The sequence below is a fragment of the Taeniopygia guttata genome, chromosome 4 (genome assembly GCF_048771995.1).
Source record: "Taeniopygia guttata chromosome 4, bTaeGut7.mat, whole genome shotgun sequence".
NCBI classification, from domain to species: Eukaryota; Metazoa; Chordata; class Aves; order Passeriformes; family Estrildidae; genus Taeniopygia; species Taeniopygia guttata.
In genome coordinates, this window is record NC_133028.1 from 18662346 (window position 1) to 18676282 (window position 13937).

General features: G+C 38.1%; 1 protein-coding gene across 3 annotated transcripts in view; it reads left to right on the plus strand.

Moving 5' to 3' along the window:
- Positions 1-13937, plus strand: part of STIM2 (stromal interaction molecule 2) — a 69476-nt gene that overhangs the window by 31442 nt on the left and 24097 nt on the right. For all 3 annotated transcript variants that reach the window (XM_030270876.4, XM_030270875.4, XM_012573630.5), the window contains exon 2: positions 3889-4019. In XM_030270876.4, the coding sequence (XP_030126736.3) occupies positions 3889-4019 (131 nt within the window). The remainder of the gene's footprint in view (positions 1-3888; positions 4020-13937) is intronic.

Sequence of the window (13937 nt, forward strand, 5' to 3'; positions counted from 1 at the left end):
CTGAAGTCTGTAATATTTGCAGCTGTTTAGGGAGAAGCAAATGCAAGGTGGATGAAAGGCTATGAGGTGCATTTACCTTTTTGCTTTGGAACCTCTTCTGATGATGTAGTCCTAAATAAATTTCAGGAGCTTTGCTGAGATGAGTACTTGAAGATAAGGAGGTAATTAATTTTCCTTACTGGCTTGTATTGACAATGTCACATTCTAAGCTTAGCCTCTGTTATCTTTAGGAAATGAAATAAAGAGCTGTGAATCCAAAGTTGAAGGGAGTTTCCAAGTGAAATTCTTTTTGTAGTCTCACTTTAGTTTAGTCTCACTGAAGATTAGAGTGTGGAGGGGAAGGAGGGGTGGGGTGAAAGGGTGTGAAGTGTTATTTTCCCTTTACCAATCAAGTTTTCTTTATCTTGGGTTGGATAACTGTGCTTAGTTCATTATCAAACTCTCCTATGGGAGTCCTCCTGGACTGGTGAGGACTTCTGCCCTTGCCTTAGAACTTAGGAGGCACTTACTGCCTCAAGGCAGGAGGAAGGTTTATGTCAAAATCCTCTGCCAAGTTTTTTGAGCCATGAGTCTGACATTTAATAGTTCAGGAACAAATTCCTTCCTTACTATAACCAGTATTTCTGAAACTTCCTTGCTTCTGAGCAACATGAAAAACTGAGGTATAAAATAACTTGTGCCTGGAGTGGTATCTGCTGTGCTTTTATGCCTCTTGCCCACTTTGTCTCTTTTGTTTCCTTTGCTAATTCTTCTGTGCTTTTCATTAAAGGAAAGCTCAAATTCTAAACTATTGGTTCACTCCCTGAGTGAATTTATCATCTCTGTTCTTTCCTGTGGTGAAGATTTTGGACTAAGTGTATTTATGACAGCACACCAGACTAGGATGGAGAAATCAGTCTAGACATTAAACCAGGCTTGTCCTTAAAGTACAAGAGCAGGTTTGGAATCCCAGAATATCTTCAATAGTGAAAAGTTATCAACTAGGCTTATGATTTGTTGTGGGGGTTTAGGGCTATATTTATGGTGTTTTTTATGTCTTCAGTCTTCTTCTCTTGGCTTTTGTCTTAAAAACTTCCCAGACATCCAGTTAACTAACCATACTCCATCTAGTATTAATTTGAATTGTTTTTGTCATGCGATCGAGGCAAACTACTGCATGATAGAATATTCTGCAGAACTGCAGATGATTAAATTTCCATCAGCTGTTTTTTGGATTTGGTAGGGCTCCATAGGTATGCTTGTGAAATGCTTTTCACTTATTCTTTTAGGTTGTGGCTTTGTAGTTTGTTTTGAGATTGTTCTCAGAGGAAGGAAGTGACCATTGTTGTTAGTCTATCAGTCTAAATGTTTAATTTTATGAGATGAAAATTAGATTGGAAATAAATCTGGATTCTCTTTAGTGGGTTAATTTTTATTACAGTTGACGTGTGGTCCTACTCTGTTTCTCAGTCCCAAAAGAGCAATTGGCACTCTGTCGGCTCTTAAGAGAGAGATCAAGTGTTCTTGGAGCCAGCACATGGGACATTTGAAGCACAAGCAGCCTGTTTACTTCTCTCAAGAAAAGGCCTTTAAAGTGCCTTCATGCTTAAATATCCTAAAAAGGCATATTTAAGAGAAGTACTCTGATTAAGGGACCGATCAGCCTGGGTTGTTGAGAAAATGTACTCTGAGAAAACCTTTTTGACTTGAAAAACTGGGCTTTCAGCTGAACAAAATGAAGAAAACATTTGAATGGGTGCTTGCAAACTGTGAAGACATGTATCTGAAATTTCATTCCATGTTAGAATAGAATTAAGTAGAGATTAAACAAGTTGGGTTTGTTTACATTTGACAACTATACTTTCTTCTTACTTAAGATACAGTATAGATCATAACTTGTAATACAGAGATTATTCTTCTGATATGATTTTATTTTAATAATATAATATTTTTTTGTTCACAGCCATGAGAATTTAGTTATTAGAACTTTGAGGTGATTCATTGTTATTGCAAGGGAAGCCTCTCTACACTGAACACCCTGTAATTGCAGGGACAGGTCCTTTAACCCCTCAAATAATAGTAATTTTTTCATTGCAAGGCAAAAATCTAAAGGCTGAGTATTGTACAAATTAAACTTTTTGCAATAAACCAAAAATGAAAAAAAAAAATTTTTAAAAAAAATTAACCCCTTCCCCTTCGTAAAATAACAGTTGCATTCAAACACTGAAAATTATATTATTTGTGATTGGTCTGGTTTAATATTTAATAATTATTATTATTTATAATAAGTATTTTATTAATTAAATGTTAATGAATTTTTAATAATTTAGTAACAAATTAATATAGAACTCTGACTTTGTATTGCATAAAGTAGCTTTAAAAGCAGCACCTCTCAGTTCTTGGACAATGTCAGTGAAGTGTTTGGGTTTTTTCTGCTTTGTTTCTTTTTTTTTTTTTTTTAATTGATGCATAGGAACAGATAACAGATTTCCAATAACTCCTGTGTAATAAAACTGAAGTATAAAGTAGGAATGCATTGACTCGTGCCTAGCTGTGGAAACCAGTCCTGTTAATTATGTGTCTGAGATTCCAGCTATGTCATGGTTATCTTTGCACTTCCTGCTTTGTAACCTTGTGCATTTCTTTATTTTGATTTTTAATTATTATAAAATTTGTATTAGACAGAAAAGCAGAATCATGCTAATCCAGCTGGTATGAAATTGTAAACTAAAGAATTTTTTTCTCTGAAACCATTTGATTCCTCTCTTTATCTAGAAGTACTTCCTTTACTTATGTAAGTGAGCCTTTTAATACATTTTGTAGCAATGTGAAAGTTTAATTATTTGATAGATTCGAAGCAGCAAAAATTGCTCATATGCTCCCTCAATTTTTACTTGCATCGATACGATTCAAGTGTAGTTTTAACAGTTTATGGAACTAGTCAGTGCAGTTTTATAATGGCTAGTACAGTGGGAATTTGCTACCTTATTAAAGTTCAACTTTGAAAAAACTATTTCTGTATCCTTCTCCACTTCCTGTTCTTTGCTGGTGTTTATTACATCAGAATGAATGTAATAGCTGCTATTAGTTAATGTCAAGGTGTGCGTAAGGCCACTGTGGTGATAGTCGATCATCATGCATGGTAGAATTTTGGAGCATTTGGCATGTACTTTGTAGAAGGGAAAGAAAGATTTAGCAATTTGATGTGGTGCCAGCTGAGCCATCAGATATGTGCAAATCATGAGCTTTCAGTAATGAATGCAAATGGAAGTGTTCTATTTTTGACTTGGAATCCTGCTCTACAGTGACTGCAGTTTGTGATCAGAGTGTACAGGACTAATACATTGAGTACTATCAGCTGAATTTTCTTTGCAGTGAGCTTTCTGCTCTTGCAGTTCTTGAGTATTTTGTGTTCAGTAGTACCACCTGTTTTGAATTTGATCTGCAATGTGATTGCTATTCCTTTGTTATCTGTTTATGAAACTATGATTGTATGATATGAGAATTCCTTTTCCTTTCCTCTACTGTTCTTTGTTTTGTTCAGACTTTCAGAAAGGAGGCTGGGAAATGCGGTAGATTTATTTGCCACTGCACTGACATAAACTAAATGTGGATGATAAAAGAAAAAATGGAAATATTAAGGTAGTGGGATGAAAGAAATAAATGGAAGTCAAAACTATTCCAGCCTGTTTTTTGTGACTCCTTCCTGAATAAAAAAGTTGATTCGCAGACATAAGCCTTACACTTTTTTTCTGTACAGTTACTATTTTATGGTTAAATTTGATATCTATGACCTGGTGATTATGTACAGTGAAATACATGTACACAATACAGGAGTTTAAGCCCTTCCTTTTGCTTGGGAGCATTTCTGTTGTGTTGATTTGATTGTTTTTGTCCTCCTCACTTTAGATCCCTGCAGTTCACTCAGCCCACCGTGCTTTACTGAGGAGGACCGATTCAGCCTAGAAGCTCTCCGCATGATCCATAAGCAAATGGATGATGACAAAGATGGTGGTATCGAAGTAGATGAAAGTGATGAGGTAGGAGTAAAAAAAAACAACTTTAGTTATGCATACACTAAGTCCTTTTTATCCTTTTGTTTTGTATAGCTGCTCTTAATCCTTCAGCACTTGAGTAGTTGTTGCTGTTCTTAATTCAGCCCTTTCCTCAGACGAATATGGAAGGAAAGTCTAATTTCTGTATTTGTGTGAAATGGGATTTTACTGTCCATTGTTCTAGCCTAAAGGAAAGTTTTGTATTACTATGTATAGAAGGTGCTACTTTTGTGGTTGGTGTAAGAGGTGAGTAAAGGTGAAAGATTTAGCTTGCAGTATGACAGGGATGTGATCCATTGCTTGATGTTACGGTTTCTTCACTCAAAATTTTCTTGGCTAAGGCATCACTGGGCTATTGTATTTATCTTAGATCTGTTGCAGGCACTTCATGGTGTAAAACAATACCTGTTACAGAGACAGTCTAGAAGAAAGATGTTTGGTTTGCATTTTATAGACAAACATTAAAAACGTGTGCTTACTAATGGTAAATTAAGTCCTACAACCTGAGGAAGTTTTTTGTGACAGTGCTTGAATGAGTTTGGTAGGTAGGCTCCCAGTGGTCCTGGCAAGGGACTTGCACGTGCATTTACTCAACTTTACCATTGGGATTCACAGAATTACTGGGTAGGAATGGAAATGTCTATGTAGTTTCATTGTGCTTGCTTATTTTGCTCTCTGGCTGTTGTTAGCACACACTTGACAACCAAGGGGGAGAGAAGATGTTCTCTAAAAATGAGGATATTGTCATGTGGTTCTGACACCCATTCTTACGGTAGACGAGGTAGAAGAATCTAGCCCTGTTTTGTCATCCTTTTTTATAATATCTAGGGGAAGATTGTTCTCCCTGAATGAGTTATGAATTATCATTGTCAAATTTAATGTGATGTGACTTACTTTTCTGTGTGCCTGTGTGCAAACAGCATCAACAGGCCCCATCCAACCTGACCCTGAACTCTTCCAGGGATTGGGTTATCCAGAAAGTCTTGCACAGCTTCTTCCAGTGCCTCTCTACCCACTGAGTATGGTATTGTTCCTAACATGTAGTCTAAAGCTCTCCTGTTTTAGTTTAAAACCATTCTCCCTTGTTCTGTCACTATCTGCCTGTGTAAAAGGTTGCTCTCCCTCTATTTTATACCCCTCGTATATGTCCTGAAGGTCACAATAAGATCTTGGAACCTTCTCCAGGCTGAACAGCCCAGCTCCCTCAGCCTGTCTTAAGGTAGGTGCTCTAGTGCTCTGATCATCTCGGTTGGCCGGACTTGTTCCAACAGGTCAGTGTCTTTCTTGTGCTGAGGGGCTGGAGGCAGCACTCCAGGTGGGATCTCACAAGAGCAGAATAGAGGGGCAGAATCACCTCCCTCAACCTGCTGGCCACTCCTCTTTCAGTGTAGCCCAGGATGCAGCTGTCTTTCTAGCCTGTGAGTGCACACTGTTGGTTCATGTTCAGCTTTTCATCCACCAGCACCCCCAAGTCCTTCTTGGTAGGGCTGCTCTCATTGACTTCTCTGAGTCTGTGCTCATGTCTTACATTGCTCCAATAAAGGTGCAACACCTTGCCCTTGGACTTCATGAGGTTCTCATGGGCCCACTTGTTAGGTTTGTCCAGATTCCTCTGGATGACATCTCTTCCTTCTTCTAGTTCATCTGTGCTGTTCAGTTTCATGTCATCTGCAAACTTGCTGAGGATGCACTTGATCTCACTGTGTTGTTGATGAAGGGTATCAAAGAGTCCCTGTCCCAAGAGAGAGCCCTGAAGGGCACCACTCATCTCTGGCTTCCAGCTGGACATACAATGATTGACAGCTGTGTCCATTCAGGCAGTTCTTTAATCATCAAATGATCCATCCTTCTAATCCGTCTCTCTCCAGTCTGGGGATAAGGATGTTATGTGCCACCGTGTCAAAGGTCTTTCAGTGATCTTGGTAGATGACATTTGTTTGGTCTTCCCTTACCAACCACTGAGTCAGCCCATCATAGAAAGCCACCAGATCAGTCAGACACTGCTTTCCCTTAGTAAAGCCAGGCTGGATTGTCTCAGTTCACTTCATCGTATGTGCTGTAAGATTGCTTCCATGAGGAGGATCTGCTCCATGATCTTCCAAAACACAGAGGTGTGAGGCTCAATGGTCTCTATTTTCTCAGGTCTATGTTTCTTCTCTTTTTCAGTAGGAGTGATGTTTCCTTTTTCCCAATCACCAGGGACTTCACCTGACTGCCCTGACTTTTCAAAAGTAGCACATATAGTTTGCCTTTGTTATTTCAGAATGTTTGTGGCATGCACAGTTCAGTATGCAAAGTGAAACATTAGTGATGGAGTGTGAGCTTCCTGAGGAACTTCCCAGTGCTTTGATTGTTTCTCTTGACTTGTACTGCATTTTTTATACATCAAAGTTGAGGAAGTTGAAAGAAAATACTGAAACATTTATATATTGGAAATATTTTATTAGTATTCAGAAGATTTACCGTCGTTTCCAGTGGACCATCTTTATATCTGGCCGTAAGTTTCTTCCTGTTCCAGAGAAAGCAAGAGAAACTGCTAAAGACCTGTTTAAATGGCTGAAATTATAATAGTTGATGAGGCATGTTGTTCAAGTGGAGTAATTAGAGATGGGTGAAACTATATGTTGAAACTACACATTGTGCATAAAGTAAGATGACTTAATTGTAGCCTTGTTTCTGCTAGTTCATTTTTAATTATTGAAGAAATATTTAATAACCCACTTTCTGCAAAGTAGCATTTTTTACATATAATTTCCACGCAAATCAGCGATGAATATGTATTTGCATAGAGTACTTTCTTCTAGGACATTAAATGCAAACCTGAAATTAATGTGAAATGCAGTTTAATTGCAAGTTCAGCTACTAACCTCTGTTTTTCTTGTAGTGCTTTTACTAAATCTTTACCATTATCTTAAAAGATCTACATTTACACAACATAGTTACATAATTCAGTAGGTCTGAATATGTACTAAATATGTCCTATTTATATTTCAGAACCAGATTTTTTTTGTTCTGTCACAGTAGGTAATTCTGCTTATTCTGATTAAGAAGGAGGACTGATAATTAAAAAACCCACTTTATTAGAAATAAAGCTTACATGAAATACAGGGATTTTACTTAACAGCAGGGAATGGATTTTCTGTTTTATGCTGCATGGTTTTTACTTGCAAGACTCCTGAAGAGCAGCATATTGAGTATGTGGTTTAGATGTTCATTAGCTTTTTACTTGGCAGGATGTGACAAGGTAGAATAACTTTCTGCTGTTTTACCAGCACTACAACAGTGTTGCAAGGGTATATTTACACCAAGGAAGGAAGTTCTTGTAAATAAGTTATTTTGAGACAGGAAGGTAAAAAGAGCTAAAGATGTTGAACTATTTATTTTAACTATTTTAATTTGCTAATCCAGTTAACTCTCAACAGTGATTCCAGACATTTAATCTGCATGCAGTTTATTTTTCCTAATGTTTGCATGCCCTGTTTTAGGTTGTAGCTTGTTTTTCCTCCATAAATTGAAGGACCACATAAAACCATTCTGTAAAGAACGAATTTTTCTAGGATATTAGAAAATTTGAATGAAGATATTTCTTATTTCCTCAAAAACTGTCTGATACTGGAAGACCTTTGGATGTACTTTGTATGGACTGGAAAGAAACTTGTGTTTGACTTTGCTAAAGTTGATGTGAGGAAACCTGATCTAAATTTTTAGCATGGGATTTAATAGTCAGCTAACCATGAGGGATTTTGTTGAAGTCTTCAAAGAAAGTTAGAGGGGTTCTAGTCTGAGCATGGAGTAGTTACTTTTTCTTTATTATTTGCTATGGTACAGCAGGAAAAAGGAAGAAGAAAAGCTCTCTATACTTACTATGAAGGCAGGCTAATATGAATTTTCCTATCAGACTGGCTGCTTCTATTATTACTTTATATGTAATATAAAGTAATAAATATACTTTATAGGCTTTCTATCTAGGATTGTGATTGTTTAAGCTGGTTTCAAGAGGTAGGCTGTAAACAAGTAACTGAAAGGGAGAATGTGGTATTACTAACTGAGGTTTTAGTCATGTGTTGTGGGAGGCTGTCTGCCTCAGGAAGCATCTGTTGCACCATGGGAGCGTGTTTTGTTTTAATGATGAGACACAAGCCGTAAAGCAGACTTATCATATGTTCACTATTTACATAGGTTTTTCCTGTTTCCAAAGAACTTCCCTAAGCAGATCCTACATAAAGTAATTTCCTCAAGGAATCTCACAGCAGTGTTAGAATAAGTAGATGTTTTTGAAGTGTTAGTATCTTATTGTATGTCTGTCTCACCAAGCTAAAGGCACAAATGTCCAGTTTTGCATGGGATCTCTGGGTAGATCGCTTCATATTTTGCTCAAGTTTTTTTAAGGAGGTAACTGGAATTTTCACTTTATAAAAAAATGCAAACTGAAAAAACCTTATAGAAAACCACCAACACTGCCCCATGCCCTTCCCCTCCAAAAAAAAAAAAAAAAAAAAAAAAAAAAAAAAAAAAAAAAAGACAAAAAGGTACAGTAAGGAGAAGAGACTGCAGCATTGAAAGCATCAGAGAATAGCTTTTAGCAGGATGGTCAAGAAGTTGGAACCTCAGAGATGATGTGCTAAGGTGACTGACTTAAAAATGTCTGGAGGCAAAAATCAAATAGACTCTAACTTTCCTGGCCTAAGCCAGGGAAGATGATTCTCTACTATACAGTGATTAAAGCAGGAAAAGTAGCTAGCATGGTCTGGAATGATAATACTATTATAGCACTTGGGCTGTACTAAGTTTGACAGGGATAGGCTTCATTTTATTCTCTGGAAATATACTCTCAGCAGAATGTTAAATGTCCGTTCAAGATCCCTTAGTATTTTGGTTTTGTCATTGTCATTTATGTAATAAAAGTCCTTAAAATGGAGTTCATATTTCTGTAAACAACTTAATATTTTTGTGTCAGCTGTTTAGACAGAATTCTGCATGTGGAAAAATGTGTGCTGGAGTGGTTCAGAAACTGGAGACACTATAACTGTATTTTCATGACACTGGGATGGCTCCTGAGTGCGTTTTACATCTCACTGTGCAAGACATTCTGTTACAAACATTGAACTTTCAAACAGGGATGTTCAGCTTTCTAACCAGTGCAGCAAACCCTTGCCCCCAGAGCTACTGCGTTACTTTGAATTCCTTAATTTGTTGTGGCTCTTTTAATAGAGGTATTTTTTGGAATTAATTTTTTAAAATTAAACTGCTAATATATTTGTCCCCAGGCAGAGTGTGTTTTAGTCTTCTGTAGTTTTGTAAGCCACTCTGAACATGTCTAGACAATTTGTTTTTGTAGAGCAGGATGAGGAGCCAGGTCTTGTGTGAAAACATTGCTGGTGTTGGTTGACAGCTGTGCCTGTGCAGAGGAGCCCTGTAGAGAGGCAGCACGTGTTGTCATGGGTACAGTTGCACAGAGATCCGTTCCAACGTGGTTTGGACTGGACCTACCTCACGCCTTGTTTCCTTGCATGTGCTTGAGCTAATATATGTCTGTCTGCACCTCTTTATTTAGTCCTGCTACAATGAAGTGATCCCTGGGAAATTCTATCTTGGCTTTGCAGAGATTGCAGAGTTTACTTTGCAGTAGATGGCTACAGTTTTGTTTTGAGCTGCAGTAACTTTTTTGGATAGAATGTATAGGTTATTTAAGATAAACCACTTTGATAATACTTTCCTGGCAGTGTCCTACATTGTTCTAGTCATGTTTTATTATTAATTCTTAATATTATTAAATATGTTATTTTACTTTATAGCATCTTTAGAAGCCATTTTTGTAGGGTAGGCAGTCATACCTGAATCATAGTTTGTTGTCTTTTAAAAGCACATCAGCCATCCTAATTTAGTCAGTATGTGTGACATTGCAATAGCTGCAACAAACCTTGAGCAAATAGATGTGAGGAAATGTATTAAAAGGCTGAAGTTGTAACTTTTGCTGTTTTTCCCTTTGAAAGAATAAACCTGAAGGAAATAACACTATTTGAGGAATAGGTGCTCAAGAGTGAGAGTAATACCTGGCCAGGAGATGTTACTAATTGCTCTTAAGGTAAACTTGTCAGTAAGGGGGTCTATTTTAAGTTGATCAAACTGAAAATTATAAACTTGAGCCTTCACCTTGAACAAAATATCAACACTGTGAGAGTGGTTCCTGCTGCTGTTAGTGACTGTGGTTAATTTTACTTTTCCAGTGGCATTCTTGAAAGTAGGCATTTGTTTGTTTGCCGTATGTGTCTCGCAGCATTGATATTTTAACTTTTTTTTTTATTCCTTTTTTTTTCTGTTATAGTACTTCTGGGATCAAAACTCTAGTTTCAAGTCTAGGTGGGGCGTTTTTTTAATTCTGTACCTGTTTTTGAAGTAACTGGTTTAACAAATGATTATTTTTGTTTCATACAGAGTTTTTAGGTAATTTATCTTCTGCTTTCTTGGTTTCAACTTTGTAGTCTTAAAAGGACTTCTCCTTTCTGAGTAATTATGTTGGCTAAGATAATACTTAAATGTATTTTTCTTAGAGCTTATTCTTTTAACCTCCCTATTTAGAGTTATTTTTCTAACCGTTTCTTTGTATACTTAATGGCCAGAGCAACAGAAGAGAGATTATCTGCCATGACAAAGCGCAGAAAAATCCTCTTTTGAACTAGAGTTGTTCTGTTTTTGTTTAGGTCCTAGTTCTTTTTCTTAAGGAAGCACTTCCCTATTAGGCCACTTTTGGAATAAAGATCTTTTATACCAAAGAAAGATGTTTGATGTTGTTATAGACCTCTTTGTTAGTGAATGGGCTTCCTCATTGAAACACAGTGACCTGTTGCCAGGTCCGTGCGCTGTAAGTTTAGTGTTGTGACACCTTGTGGTGTCAGAGAACCTCTCTGAGGAGTCGTCGTGGTTCTTTTCTCGGGATCTGGGAGCAGTACGGGTAGGACAGAGGAGAAGAGGGGCTTTTCACTTGGAGGAAGTTCTCACTGATGTATGTCTCTGCCCTGAGCAGTAGCTGTGCTGTCACTCACTGCAGGCTGCTGTCCGGTTCGTGTCGCCGCTCCCTTTCACCAGAGGGCCGTGGCCGAAGCTCCGGCGGCGTCTGGGAGCGAGCGGGGCGCGCTCGGCCCGTCCTCGGCCCCGGGAATCCCGGGCCGCAGCGCCCTCTGCGGGCGGCGCGGCGGAACTGCAGGAGCAGCCGCGGGCCGGGACCGCGCTCCTGGAGGGGCCGGCTCGGGTTAGGACGGGCACGGGTTTTCAGCTGGCACCTTCCTTCTCTGCTTCTGACAGCTGAGTTCTACTGCGAACAGCAAGTACTCAGATCATTAGTAATTCAGATTTTTCTTGACAGCACCTGTAACTGAACAAAAGTTCTCATCCTTCAGTGTTTTACAGCCTTTACTGACAACTATCAGTAAAGGTAGCAAGTTTGTACAAACGAAAGTGATCTGAGAAGACTCAAAATTGGCCCAGGCCTGTATATACAACATATTCTGTCCCTCTTCAGCAACTTGATCACCCTAAAGCACTTGTTTTGAAAAAAATGTCCATGCCTGACATTTGGAGTTTCCAAGGATGGTGCATCGTCACAAGAAAGCTGAAGAGTGAGCGTTAGCATTTACCTTAACTTCCATGTGAAAAGAGAGAATCATTACAGAGAGGGACATATAATGCATGTTTTTGCTGTATTTTTAGTATGTTTTTTGCAAGTTCCTGAAAGATATTCTGGGGATGTCGGTTGACAGCAGATACTTGCAGTCTGGAGGGAAAAGGTAAGATGGGACAACATCAGTTCTTTCCTGCTGTTCCATCTGTAAGATTGTACTGTAATCTGGAAAGGTTTAGGGACATTAGTGGATAGGAATCCACATTAGTGGATTATTTTGTTTGTTTTCTTATTGTTTAGTTCCTGCTCTTCGGTTTAGCCTTTAATATACATGGAGTGGGAATGAATAAGACAATCCATCTTCCATTGCATATGGCATGACCATTGTAGAATTTGGCAGCTTCACGGTAGCATTGCCAACATGGGAAGTATTCAGAGTTCCCACTTGGATGATGGAATATGCAACAGATATTTTTACATTTGCATGCAGTCCTGTGCTTATTAAACCTTTTTACTGTTGCTGATCCGTGGTTTTTCAGAAGTTCTGTAATTGCCTTTGCCCCAACAGGCTGCTATTTTCAGTTCTCATATATTTCTCATGTATATGCATATGTGTGCATATATATATTTATATATCTCAATTTATGCCATTCTTGTATACATGGGGAAGAGGAGTTATAAATGCTTATGCAGTTTGTATAGGCTAAATGGAACTATTCTAGGAATTAAAAGACTTTGCAAAACTAATGTGTGACAATCAGAAAAAGTTTTGAAGTAATAGATAAATATGAGAGGATTTACATCCAGTCAGTGTTTCGATATTATGGCTCTGTGGTTTGTTTTAGGAGGGCAAATAGTATGTTGTCCTGAGTCCATCAGTTAGGGAAGAAACTTGAATCCATTACTAATTTGAGATTCCCTCACATTCTAGTAAAAATATTTTAGTTAGGGAGAATTGGTAAGTGTTAGCTTTTGCTTGCATATCTCTGCTATTGTATACTGTTTCTTTTTATTAAGAGTTAATATCACTGTTTAATGTTGGCTACTTTTCAGTGTCTCCTGAAGTTTCTGAATGGTATAATCTCTAGATCTGATAGAAATGGAGCCTTTGTTATAAATGGAGCCTTTGCAAGTTACTCTGCACTTGAATTGTTACCTGGACTGAATTTTAAGAATTGAGTTCTTCTGCAGTGCATCACTAGCTTGGCTTTCTTCCTCATCTCTTGAAGTGGTGACGACATATGATCAGCCATACAAAAGGCTATTTCTGACTTAGCTGTCATGACTGTCTGTATGTAGCTGGTTTTGTTTGAGCAGCTTTATCCTTCACGAACTGAAGAAAGCAAGCTATCTACTGTGGAAGCTTACTTGGTTTTCTGGTACTGTTAGTACCAGATACTAGTTTTCTGATATTAATCCTAAGGTCTTCACCCAAAGAGACTGTTTCATACAATGCTTTCAGGGACTGATACTTATGAAGGATTTCCACCATTAACAGAAGGTCATTTGCCAACCAGTATCCCGACTTTTCTAGGCCTCTACGAAATAAAAAAAATAGAGGGAATTTTAAAGTTCCATGGCTTTTCTTGGGTGTGTATTTGGAGAACTGGTTGTAGCAACTTGTGGACTAATGATATAACATTGCCATCATATAATTGTATCATAGAATCATGGAATGGTTTGGGTTGGAAGAGACCTTAAAGATCATTTGATTCCAACCTCCCTGTTGTAAGCAAGGACATCTTGTGCTAGATCAGATTGCTCAGAGCCAATCCAACCTGGCCTTGAATGCTGCCAGAGATGGGACATTTACAGCTTCTCTGCACAACATGTGCCAGTGCCTCACCACCCACTCTGTATGTCATGATTGCATGATCTTCCTTTTTATAATATTTGCTAAAAGGCTTCCTATTAATTACTGAAAATGAAGAAGCTTTATGTAATGCTTCTGTGCTTGGAGTGTAACCACTGAGGAATGATTAGCAAGCAGAAAATTGGCCCTCAGATGACTTCTGTTTTTTAATTTGATGAATAGAAGTCAAATTTTTGTTGTCTAATCAAAAGACTTTAATACTACTTAGTAAACAGCTTACTCTCATCCCTCAGGCAGTTGCATTTAACTGGTATGGCAGGATTCAGGCATTACTCATCCAAAAATTACTGGCACACTTTCAAATCTTGCATGGCCTCATTTTCAGGGAGGGGAAGTTGCTTAAATGTCATCAGAATAGAGAAGTGTACAGTGTAACTGTGGTATGTTTCTGTAATCACTGTAAATCTGAGGC